General features: G+C 31.8%; 1 protein-coding gene across 1 annotated transcript; it reads left to right on the forward strand.

Annotated features, from left to right (window-relative positions):
- Positions 1 to 7,793: 7,793 nt before the first annotated feature.
- Positions 7,794 to 11,118, forward strand: LOC102621520 (cytokinin riboside 5'-monophosphate phosphoribohydrolase LOG1). Its single transcript, XM_006488009.3, has 7 exons — positions 7,794 to 8,040; positions 8,643 to 8,740; positions 8,941 to 8,971; positions 9,565 to 9,664; positions 10,335 to 10,405; positions 10,501 to 10,644; positions 10,737 to 11,118. The coding sequence occupies exons 1-7, from the start codon at positions 7,900 to 7,902 to the stop codon at positions 10,827 to 10,829; spliced, it is 678 nt and encodes a 225-aa protein (XP_006488072.1). The 5' UTR covers positions 7,794 to 7,899; the 3' UTR covers positions 10,830 to 11,118.
- The last annotated feature ends 620 nt before the right edge of the window (positions 11,119 to 11,738 follow it).

Genomic DNA, 11,738 nt, shown 5'->3' on the forward strand with positions numbered 1-11,738 from the left:
CTGGTTCTAGTGACAAATGTTTTTGGGAATAATGAGAATCGTAATGATTGTAAAAATATAAATTATCATCATCACAAAAGGAAAATTAAAAAACCAAAAAGTGACGGCTCATGCAAATTTGTTTTTGACGGGTGCGGATCAAATCAAAAAGGGGATTATAAAGAAGTAAGGTGAGCGATGTTCCTTAGAATAGGGACAAGACATGATCTCAAGAGCAGTAATTGTTCTGTTAGTGGGAAAGAAACTAAAAACCACAGGAACCACAATATCTTATCACAATCGCAAACATTGATAGTGGGATAAAAGAATTTAATTAAGTGGATTGGAAGATCAGTTCTTTATGAGTAGGAATCCCACAAAATTTTTGAAAGTGGAAATCAATCATATTATGAGTTCAAATAATTTATGGAAGGATAATTTTTAACCCACTTGAAATAAATTAATATTTTGTATCACACATTCAATAAAATTGACTCGTTGTACCGCGCTCTTAATTTTGTTATTTTCTCAATTAAATTTAATAATGGAGGGATAAAATTAGAAGTTCGTTTCTTAAATTAATTTTAATGGAAATTCTCTTTATTGCAATTGAAATAAAAATCTTAAAAATTTAAAGGAAAATAATAATGGTGACAGTGTACATGTAACAAGAAGTTTTTTTTTATTACAATTGAAATAAAAACTTTTAAAAAATTAAATGAGCTTAAATTTATTTTTTAAAAAAAAGGCATGTGCTCTATAATGAACCTTTTATTGGAGGGTATTAACATAAATATAAAATATTGGACTGGGCTTTGTGCAATTAAACTTATTTGAATTCATATAGAGAGGTATTTTCTGTCATTCAATCAAAAGTCAAACGGAGCCTTTAGAAATAATTGAAAAATTAACGAAATTAAGAGCGCGGTGCAACGACTCAGATCTTTTGGAGACATCGTACAAAATATCAATTCATTTGGGGGTAGGTTAAAATTTTCCCTTTATGGAAATACAGGCATTTTCATGTAATTAACAACAACCCAACTAAGAAGGCTGCCAAGGAAAACATAGATCTGTATCGTTCCTTAGCTTCCACTAAGATCGTGAAATAATTATGGATCAATGAAATGACACTAAGCAAGCAATCGTTGACTAATTAAATATTTCTTTTTTGCCTTTTTCTTTGGTAGGCTTGGCTAATTAATTATTTCACTTGGAATTAAGCTTGGAGTGATTGCACCTAGACATCCTAATAAGATTGTTTATGTTGTTTAAAATATGTTTGTACTCCTAAATAATTACCAACTAACTTTCGTGTTTTTTAGAATTATTCAAAACACCCCGGTTGTAACTTTCATAATTGTTCGATTGAACTTTTCAAGAGTATTACTACATGATAAAACTTTTTAAAAAAAAAGTGAAAAATAGAGAATAATTAAAGTAAATTCTAGTGAAAACAAAGATATTAACTCTAGGTAATATATATGTATCAGAATGGCACATCAGGAATTGAAACCGCATAAGTAACAACTTGTTACTTATCCAAGTGCTAGTACGTTGAGAGAGAGATAAGATAGACGGTACTAAAAACAGAGGGCCGGTTTGTATTGTTATCATTTTTTGGGTGAGGCAAGAATTTTCTTTTACACATGGGTGGCCATTTTCAATCAATTTCTGCCACCCCTACTCTTTATCATTATTATTCCTTTGTGCTCAAAGTAAACAATATTTCCAAATTTGTAGAAGCCAATTTGGCCACGGTACTTTTTACGTGTTATTTTGTGGCTGGCTGAATTGATGAAACAAGAACCTTCTTGGATGGTGTATGCTTCCATTTTTTTTTCTTTTTTTTTGTGGTTTCCAAATATATAATTAATTACCGAAAATTATTACGTGCACTTCTCGATCAAAGAAGCGTCACTATGTTTTCTTCTGTGTGGCTTATCGGTGTCAGATTATTGGTTTCCATAATTTCTTAAATAAAACATTTTAAAATAAGAGGATTGTTTTCCCTTATTTGAAAACTACTCATTGGCTGGGAGGTAAAGCCCTGTCCGCCTACCACGTGGACAGTTAACTCAAGTCACAGCATGTATAATAATATGATGAAAAATGTATTATTTAAAGACGGATTCAAATTCCATAGATGGGTACAAATGTCAAATTTATTATTATAAATATTAATAAATTGTAATAAGTTTAAATATCTGTTCATGATTTTTCCCCCCCTGTTTTTCAGACTTATGTCATTATATTCGGTCACAGTAAATAAGAAATAAATGTACGTATATACAAATATTTTTGTCTTATGTATGATATTTCATAAAAAGAAAATAATAAAAATGAATCTGGAAAGTTATGGGTGTAGGAAAAAAAAAAAAAAACCTGAAGCTTTTGCATTGGGAAGAGAAGGTAATAAAGGGAGATCGGGTCGGGTGATGGCGTGACCTGAAACATCTTTTTACAGAAATTGCAACCAAAAGTTGTAACACTCTTCCCCCACCCCCCATTTCTCTCACTGCTAATGCTATCTCTCCGCCTGCTTACCCATCTTCTTCATTTACTCTCAACTCTTAACACAACTTGCTCTCAAAGCTGTAAATTTAATGACTAAATATAAATTGTTCAAAAATATTTTACTTAGAGCCCAGAAATTTATTGCGACAATCATGATGGTCAATTCATTTTTTTTTCCTGTGAAGAGGAGAGACAAAGAGTAGGATCTAATTCCCAGCAGGAGGATGATAAACTTTCTGTAGAAGAGTCCTGTTGTTGAGGAATGGTAGATGGGAAAGATCCCAGAGTGCCCTTGAACTACAGATCAATCATAATAAATAATATAAGAAAAGAAATGGATTCTCCACCAGCGAGAAAAAAAAAATAGTGTAGGCCTCTTCATTTTCTTCTCATGCGGACAAACTGTTAAGTCTTGCAATTTAATAGAATTAGTGCAGACTGTTATTAAATCGTACGACTTAACAGTATGTTCGCAATAAAAAAATATGAGGGCGTCTGCACTTAAAAATAATTTTTTATATACATAATTATTTTCAAGTACAGGTGTCTTCATATTTTTTTAATACGGACATGTTCGTAAACCGTGTAATTTAAGATTTAAGAGAGTTAAAAACCCTATATGCTTTAAACTTTTAATACAACTTTATTCATTTTTTTAGATAAGAATACAATTTCAAGTCCATTACAAACATTTAAATCGTTTATAGATCATTGATACCGTCATGATGAGTAGGCAGGGGCGAAGTCAAAAAATTAACTCAGTGCCTGGCAACATGATAACCCACTTCTTATACGGGAGAAAATTATGGTGCAATGGTGGTACCGTGCCACCGTTGCATCCAGCCATTAAATTCCAATAGATCTATCCATTTAAGTGAATCTAACAGCTGGATGCAACAGTGGTACCGTACCACCGTTGCACCGTAGCCGGACCCTCTTATACGATCACATAGCGGGGGAAAAAATATTATTTCATTATTATTTTAGTCTACGTAACTCAAGAGAAAAACAAAATTTTGACAGCAACTGTATAAAAGCAATACAACATCTATCATTTTAGCTGGTGTGGTTTAGGAAAAACAATATAATAATAAAAACTAGAGGCAATTCTGTAAACTAATAATGTAATGTCATAAACGAAATTATAGTGATTGAACAAAAAAATATTTTCCTTGACTCTTTTGAATAGATTTCGCCCCTTTCGAGTAGGGAGGAAAAATCAGTACACAGAAATACAATTTATCCGATACAAAAGTATGATTACATCATTTTTAATTTTTTTATGGGTTAATAAAATCTATGCGCCTGAATATTTACGTATCACCAAATAATAACAAAGTTTATCAATTTAAATCAAATAGCTTCACAAATTGATAAACCTTTCAAAACGATCGGAACAGAGATTAGGGAATTATTTGATACAAATAAATAGAATATATTTTTAATTTAAATATGATCAAATTTCGGGGACCCATATGTTATTATCGATCTCAGAAGGTGTCAAGTAGCATTCTGGTAACCTCCTCCTCCAATTTGTCCGACCGACCAATCAGAGGAAACTTATGGATGAGGATAAGTGGCAGTGAACATGTCTAATTAATAATTTATAATATTTGCCCCGTGGATCAACAGTAATTAAATATGTTAATTATCATATGAATTGCGACTTGACTCGAAGTATTGTCAATTTTAGAAAGAGATTGATAATGCAGGACCATTGATTTGCTTCTTTGACAAATCTTGTTGCATTAGGCGATCAGCTGATGATAAACGGCTAACAGTTCCCTCAATCTATATACATAACACGTTTGGTTAATTATCATTTAAATGATTCAATCAATCAATTCCAAAAGCACTTAGAATACTTCTTGGTCATTATTAAACATCTAAATTTCTTCCTGCACTTTGAATGGTTAACTTAAAAGCGGCCGCCATGGAATAAATTATTGATGCCTTGAATGTAACCTTCCGCCGCTTCTTTAGGGGGTGGGAAAAAATACCGTAAGAATACGGATATAATCATTTGTATGACGTCACAGGGTACGTATATAATACAAACACTGTTTAATACAACATCCTCCACTATTTGTTGAAAGCCTCTTTTTTTTTTTTTGGTCACTCACCCAAAGTTCAATTTTGTGTTGCTAAACTTCAAGTATTACAGTTGTGTATAAATAATAAATATTATAAACTGAGAAATATGAATGAAAACTTGGGGGTTAGTAGCGAAAAATTTCGAAAACATAAGTTTCCCTCAACTTAAAATTCAATAGCGGAGGAGTGTTGTATCAAACAATGCTATATTGTAGTCAAAGTTGACTTTAGTGCTAAGTTCGGCTTGGTGTTGATGCTAACCTTTTACAAAAATGCAATTAGTAGTTATTGGATAAAGATATATAAATAAATAAATTTTACCCATATATTATTATAAATGCACGCATGGTATAAGAATATTATCAAAAAGTGAGCACAACTCAAACTTAGCGTTTAATCTAAATTTACTCAAGTCACTCTCAAAATTATCTTAACATCTCCAATGCATTTATAAAAAGTCTTTATCTAGTGCAAATGTTTATAATATTTTGGACTAAATCGTAGTGAATAAATATGTTTTAATACTAAAAGTACCACGGTGTGACTCAAATTCACATTTTCGTTCGTAAAGTTGTCCATTTAAGTATTTTCTTCAATATCTCTCGTTAACAGATTTACTTTTACAGATGCATGAATGATAAAATTTGAATTCAAACAACTGAAATAAGGTAAGTACATAAATAAATAATGTGGCTTTAATTGAATTAATTAAGGAGGGGCAGGAGGGGGGTTGGAGTCTTGGAGACAGAAGGGTTTGGTCCAGCGGAGAGTGAGAATGTGGTAAAATGGAGGCATTTTGTATTTTTTTGTAATTAAAATAAACAAAAATGTTTCCTGTTCATACAGCACATTTGTCTACTCAAGTGGGGCTGTTGAGGGTGCAGTGGAGATGGGTCATCGGGCATTACCTTCTCTTCATGTGAACTTGTTGCCTATACGTACAAAATACTACGTATACCGTAATAAGGTCTCATATACATGCATGCATAAATATACAATAGCTTTTTGATGTGTGCGTTCGCACATCATAAAAATCAAATTTGATACTAGATATTGTTTTGGAACTATGAATTAATGATGTTTTATAAGTAACTAGAGATAGTAGAAGTATCAACCTCAAATTTACATATTAAAATATAGAAACATTTTCACTGGAAAAAAGACTCGAGGCACAAAAATATACACATGCAATATGACATGCACTATTCCTCCTCTCCCATTTCTGATTCCACGTGCTGCCATGCACTATAAATTTTAAAAATATTTTTATGCTACGTATACACTGATTACGATACGGATGAAAAATGATGTAGATTGAATCTTTGGAAAATGAAGAAAGGAGGGAGAAAAAAAAAATTACCAGCGCCACTTACGATATCTTCATCACGTACATTCTATTTAAATTAATTTATTTTAGATATCAAATGATAAAACCCTAAATTTCCAATACACGATTCGTCAATCAAAACCATAAATAGAATTAAGCAGTATAACTAAGAAGTTTTTTATAATATTTTTACTATTGAGAATTGTTAACACACAAACACACAGAGTGGTGAATCTAGAAAAATAATTTACTGGAAGCTAGATTACATAATAAAAAATTTTAAAATTAAAACTTAAATGCATAAAATATTTAATAATACATTTATAATTCTCTAGACGTATTTTTAAGAATAAAAAAAATTGTGATGGTGACCTCTCATTATTTTTAATTATAGTGTAGGTTTTTATAATTTTAAAAGTTAAAATTTAAAGTTTGTGAGTATATAAATTTATAGGATCAATTTTAATAAATTTAATGGGAGCTAATTAGAAATCTTAAATATTTTTCTTTTATTTTTAGAATTTTTTTTTAGCCAGCGGGGGCTACTACCCCCACTGGTCACATACTGCATCTGTCCCTGAACACACATACATACATATCATATTTGTACGTATAGGATCAGGATGAACACGATATGTATCGTCCAGATTATGTCAAAATTTGTTGCCTTTAAAAAATTTTCAGCAGACCCAAGTGCTTTCAGTAGATTTAAAAAATTATAGTAAATTTACTACCAATACGTTGTGTCTACGGTCTACCTTGTAATGGAAGCGACATTATGGTAACAGAAGCTGAAATCATCTTATTTTGGTCTAACACGACATCCAGCATTTTATTTTATTGTCCTTTTAGATAAAAAAAAAAAAATATGGCTTAATTTGTGTGAAACGAACAGAGACATTTTGACCGGATATAGTTATCTCTGAAAATGTGAAGTCTTTGAAGGAACCTGAAGTGAAATGTCACATTACAATGAGCATCTTCTCAGAACTTAAGGTTATTAGCGGCAACATATTTTTGACATTCTTTATCGACGATGCATGTACTACTAGTTCCATAAAAAAAAAATTGAATTGAAACGAATAATAGTTTAGACATACTTGTATTAATTCTTAGTTCTCGCTTGATGTCGTTTTTAAGGGAGGATTCCTGCACTTTAATATTGTAAATTCGTTTCAAATTTTAATCCTGTATATATATATATATGTTCTAATTTAGAATTTTAAAGTGCGTGAACGTTTAGAAAAATACATAAAATGTACGGTTTAAGCACTTTAAATTTTAAACCTTTAAAATTTCACAGTTTTAAAATTTTTCTTGACTTTTCTTACATTTTAAAATCTTGAACTATATTTAATTTTAATTAAAAAATAAAAATCTTTTAACAAATAAATATTAATATTCCTAGAATATGAACCAACAATTTTTCTTTTTCTTTCAAGAGAAGAGAAGTATCTTTTAACATTTTAAAGTTTAAAAAGAAAAAAAATAAAGTACCTTTTATCTTTTAGTCAACTGTATGGATTATGGATGTACTTTTTTTTTTTAATTGACTAAGTTCATTTAGAATCTAAATACATGCAATAAATTCATTTAGGATGTAAATACATACATTTATAGTTCAGTTCATATATCTATTGAAACCAACTCAAAATTTGATGTCAATAATATTTAGAGAAATAATTGCAATTGAAATTGCAATAATAATAATAATAATAATAATAATAATAATAAATAATTTGTGTATGTCCGTACATGTGTTGGACGGTTTAGACCTTACCCTTTTTTTTTTTTTTGTTTGAAGCGCGGTTTAGACCTTACTTATGCGTGCTAATGTACGCCCGCTCTACCGTTATATATGCAGACCCCATGAAGCCAAAACTCTCAATAAACTTTGCAGGTGACTTCAAAAAAAAAAAAGAAGAGAGAAAAAAAACAGTGAGGATATTTGTTCATAGTTTCTTTGGTTGTGAGAAAAACAAATGGAAATGGAGATGGAGATGGAGATGGAGATGGAAATGAATAACCAATCAAAATTCAACAGGATTTGTGTGTTCTGTGGAAGCAGTGCTGGAAAGAAAAGCACTTACAAAGATGCTGCCATTGAGCTTGGCAAAGAACTTGTAATGAATTCTTCTCTGATTTTTCTGCTCTGTTTTACTTTATTTCCTCTGTTTTAAGTGTCTTTAGAGATAGTCTTCACTGGTTTTGGTTTCTTTTTCTGCTTTCTTCATGAAAGTTTCTATTTTCGCGCTTCTGCTACTCTTCAATGGTTCTGTTTTGGGTTTTATTTTCAGAGTTCAATTAAGAAGTTTTTCTTTTCTTTTTTAAAAATTTCTCTGCTTTCTGTTTTGTTTTTATTTGTTCTATTTCTCCTGTTTCTTTTCATGTTCTCATATTGTTTGAGGCTATCAACTAGGGTTCTTCTTGATAGGGATTTCAGTTCCAAGTTCTGTTTATGACTTTCTACTCAGTTCGTATTTGTTTTTTAGATCTAAGCCAAATGAACTTAATGGATACTTTTAGCTTATCTCCTTGCAGAATTGCTTTTTATATATTAGTATTTGTTTCTTCAACACCAATAACTTGTTTGGTTTTCATATGCTTAGTTCCCACTAGCTGCATTTGACATACTAGTCCACGTCACATATGGGTACCAATAGTCATGTTTTTAATCATATTTATCAGTTAAATATCATTTTCTAACTTTTCCCCCACTTCAAAGGTTGCAAGAAATATTGATCTTGTTTATGGAGGAGGGAGTGTTGGTTTGATGGGTTTGATTTCTCAAGCTGTTTATGATGGTGGGCGCCACGTCATTGGGTATGTAGATATATCATCGTCGCATTTCTCATTCTTTTTGCTTACAATGTGTTGGCTCCTTTAATAGTACTACTCAAATGTACCGAAAAGGAAAATAGATCTTTTGAGATTTGACAACCAAATTTAGTGAGCTTTTGGTCCATTCAGTTTTAATTACTTGATCTGTCTCTCAACTAATATTTGCATTTTATTGTCTGCAGAGTTATTCCGAAGACCCTAATGCCTAGAGAGGTATGTTAATAATGCTTTAAGAAAGAACTTAAAGAAAGAAATCAAGACAGTATCTACTACTTTTTCTCTCTACAATACATCTATTTTTTATTTATTTATTTATTTATTTTTCATATTGTGGTAGCTACTTGTACATGAATTGCTACCTCAGCTTTGTTATCTTCAAGTATCAATTTCACACGTCTCGATTGGGATTCATGTTGTTTCGAAGTGGGACTACATCTTTGATTGGTTCTAAAATTATCTTGCTTTCACATATTTTTCTTTTTTCTTCTGATGAACACAACTTGCCCATCAATTTAATCCAACCACCCATCTGGGCTGCACCTTTTGGTCACTATCTTTTAATTTGATGACCACAGGCAAGATTCCTACGATATGTCCCAATTCCATCCATGTTACTTTTCAATTTTTGTTCTCTTTCCGGGTACAATACCATGATATCAGGTTTTATGATAATGTATATACATGAATATTTCTTGTATTTGAGCCCACTTCCTCTGCTGCACGCATCATTAAAGTTTTTCTGTGCAAAAAATTTAGTGTCTTTTTGTGCATGTATTTTGTATTCATTTGGATTCTACATTTTGCAGATTACTGGAGAAACAGTAGGGGAAGTGAAGCCAGTAGCTGATATGCACCAAAGGAAAGCAGAAATGGCTAAACATTCCGATGCTTTTATTGCTTTGCCTGGTTGGTACCTTTATGCCATAATGCCCTTTCCTTTCTCAAGGTCAACCAGTCAAACAAGTTGACATGAGTAGTTAGACTAAACATCAAAACACCTTTTTATCCTTCTGTTATTTCTTGCTGCATATTTTACTACGTTGGTAGAGCTAGTGAAAGCAACTGCTTCCGGCTTGAACAGTGACTACTGAAGCTTCTGACTTCTGACATGAAAATTTGGCTTTTTGGTCGGCCTAATTTGTGTGGTAAATATGAATTTTATTTCTGCACGCTTTAACAAGTGAAGAAAAATGATAGAAAAAGCTGGTAAACTTTTTTATTAAAAAATAAATATATGGTCCCAAGCCAGCACTCATTACCTGCAGATGGTAACAGCTCCTTTTTGCCAAAGTTTTATTGAGTGTTCTGAAGGAATTTGAACATAGTTGGGTGATGGGGTTTACTTTCATCATGAAACCAAAAGTTGGGCTTTAATGGGCTGGCCCAAACTTTCATTTAAATGGGCTAAACTGAAGATAGGCTTGTTGGGCTTTTCATTTGCAGCTAGCAACTTGTGCCTTGTGCATTTTCTGTAATGCTTTAGCGAAAGTGGGCATTGTGTGAATCTTTCATTTCATGTCACATATTAGTCATTAGAACTGATTGATTAAAACTGCAATTTGTCATGCATATGAAGGTGGTTATGGAACACTTGAAGAGCTGCTGGAAGTGATAACCTGGGCTCAACTGGGCATCCACGACAAGCCGGTAAAGGCAGCTTAATGCTTGCAGTGTTTGCAAAACCAAACTTTGAAGGAACATGTATGCAGATTAAATTTTGATGTCGTTTAATGATTTTTCAGGTAGGATTGCTGAATGTAGATGGATATTACAACTCCTTATTGACATTCATTGACAAAGCAGTGGAGGAAGGCTTCATTAGTCCCAACGCTCGCCATATCATAGTCTCTGCCCCTAATGCAAAAGAACTAATGAACAAAATGGAGGTAAAATCACTTTTACCATAACTTTACAAATCTTGTGTACATTATTAAAGTTTCAATCAATAATCATATCATCATCATTTTCCCGTCTTCAGGAATATTTTCCGCAGCATGAGAGGGTCGCCTCCAAGCTAAGTTGGGAGAATGAACAATTCGGGCTCAACCCAAAATGTGATATCTCAAGGTGATCATGATGATCAGGAAACTGAAGCATTTGAAGACAAATGCCACCGCAACTAATTTTAGACAGACCAAGACATTCCTGAGATGGGATTTTTCTTTTCTTTTCTTTTTGTAATATCTTTCTTAATTATTGTAAACAACAAAATGTTGACCTCAGAATTTGAAGCTTGAGTTTTATTTCAAGCAGAAGTAGATTCTGCAGAAACTTTCTGCTGCTATGATTTTGTTAAATTCTATACTTACAGTTACATGCCATCATTTGATTGTGGCAAATGATAATGCTATCTAATATAACCTGACTGAGTGAATGAATTTTTTTTTTTTAAAAAAAAAAAATTATGGATTGAAAAAAAAAAAATAGATCCTAGTTCTTTCTTCTTCCTGCATGGATTGAAAAAAAAAAAAAAAAAAAAAAAAGAATCGAGAATTTCAGGTTCAACCTGGAGAATGTAACAAAGTTTCAAACAAGATTTTGACTCAATTAATTCTTGAAAGTAGAAATACAATGAGATTTTGTTTCTCTAGTTGAAGATCTTACATTGATGAAACCCATGAAAGATTTACATCCATAACAACGCATCTCTAACCATTTGCAATTGTTAATTGTTCTAATTCTCGGAGGTTCGGTAACCACTAAGTCGGTACTATATAATACATGAAAATAAAAATAACAAATTAAGAATGGACATGTTTGTTTCATCAAGAATTAATACTCTTATGTAGTATTGGGTAGGATGATTGTTCGATTTTGTGTTTCCTGCACTTAAGACAAAGAAAATTATTATAATTACTTCACTTGATGCCTAAAACAAGATTTTTAGGCACTAATTAATCAATTAATTATATGAATTGCTGAGCGAGAAAAATGAATGTTACCAGCCAGGAACGTGTTTCCACGCCACAAAGCAATACAA

The sequence above is a fragment of the Citrus sinensis genome, chromosome 8 (genome assembly GCF_022201045.2).
Source record: "Citrus sinensis cultivar Valencia sweet orange chromosome 8, DVS_A1.0, whole genome shotgun sequence".
In the NCBI taxonomy this organism is placed as follows: Eukaryota; Viridiplantae; Streptophyta; class Magnoliopsida; order Sapindales; family Rutaceae; genus Citrus; species Citrus sinensis.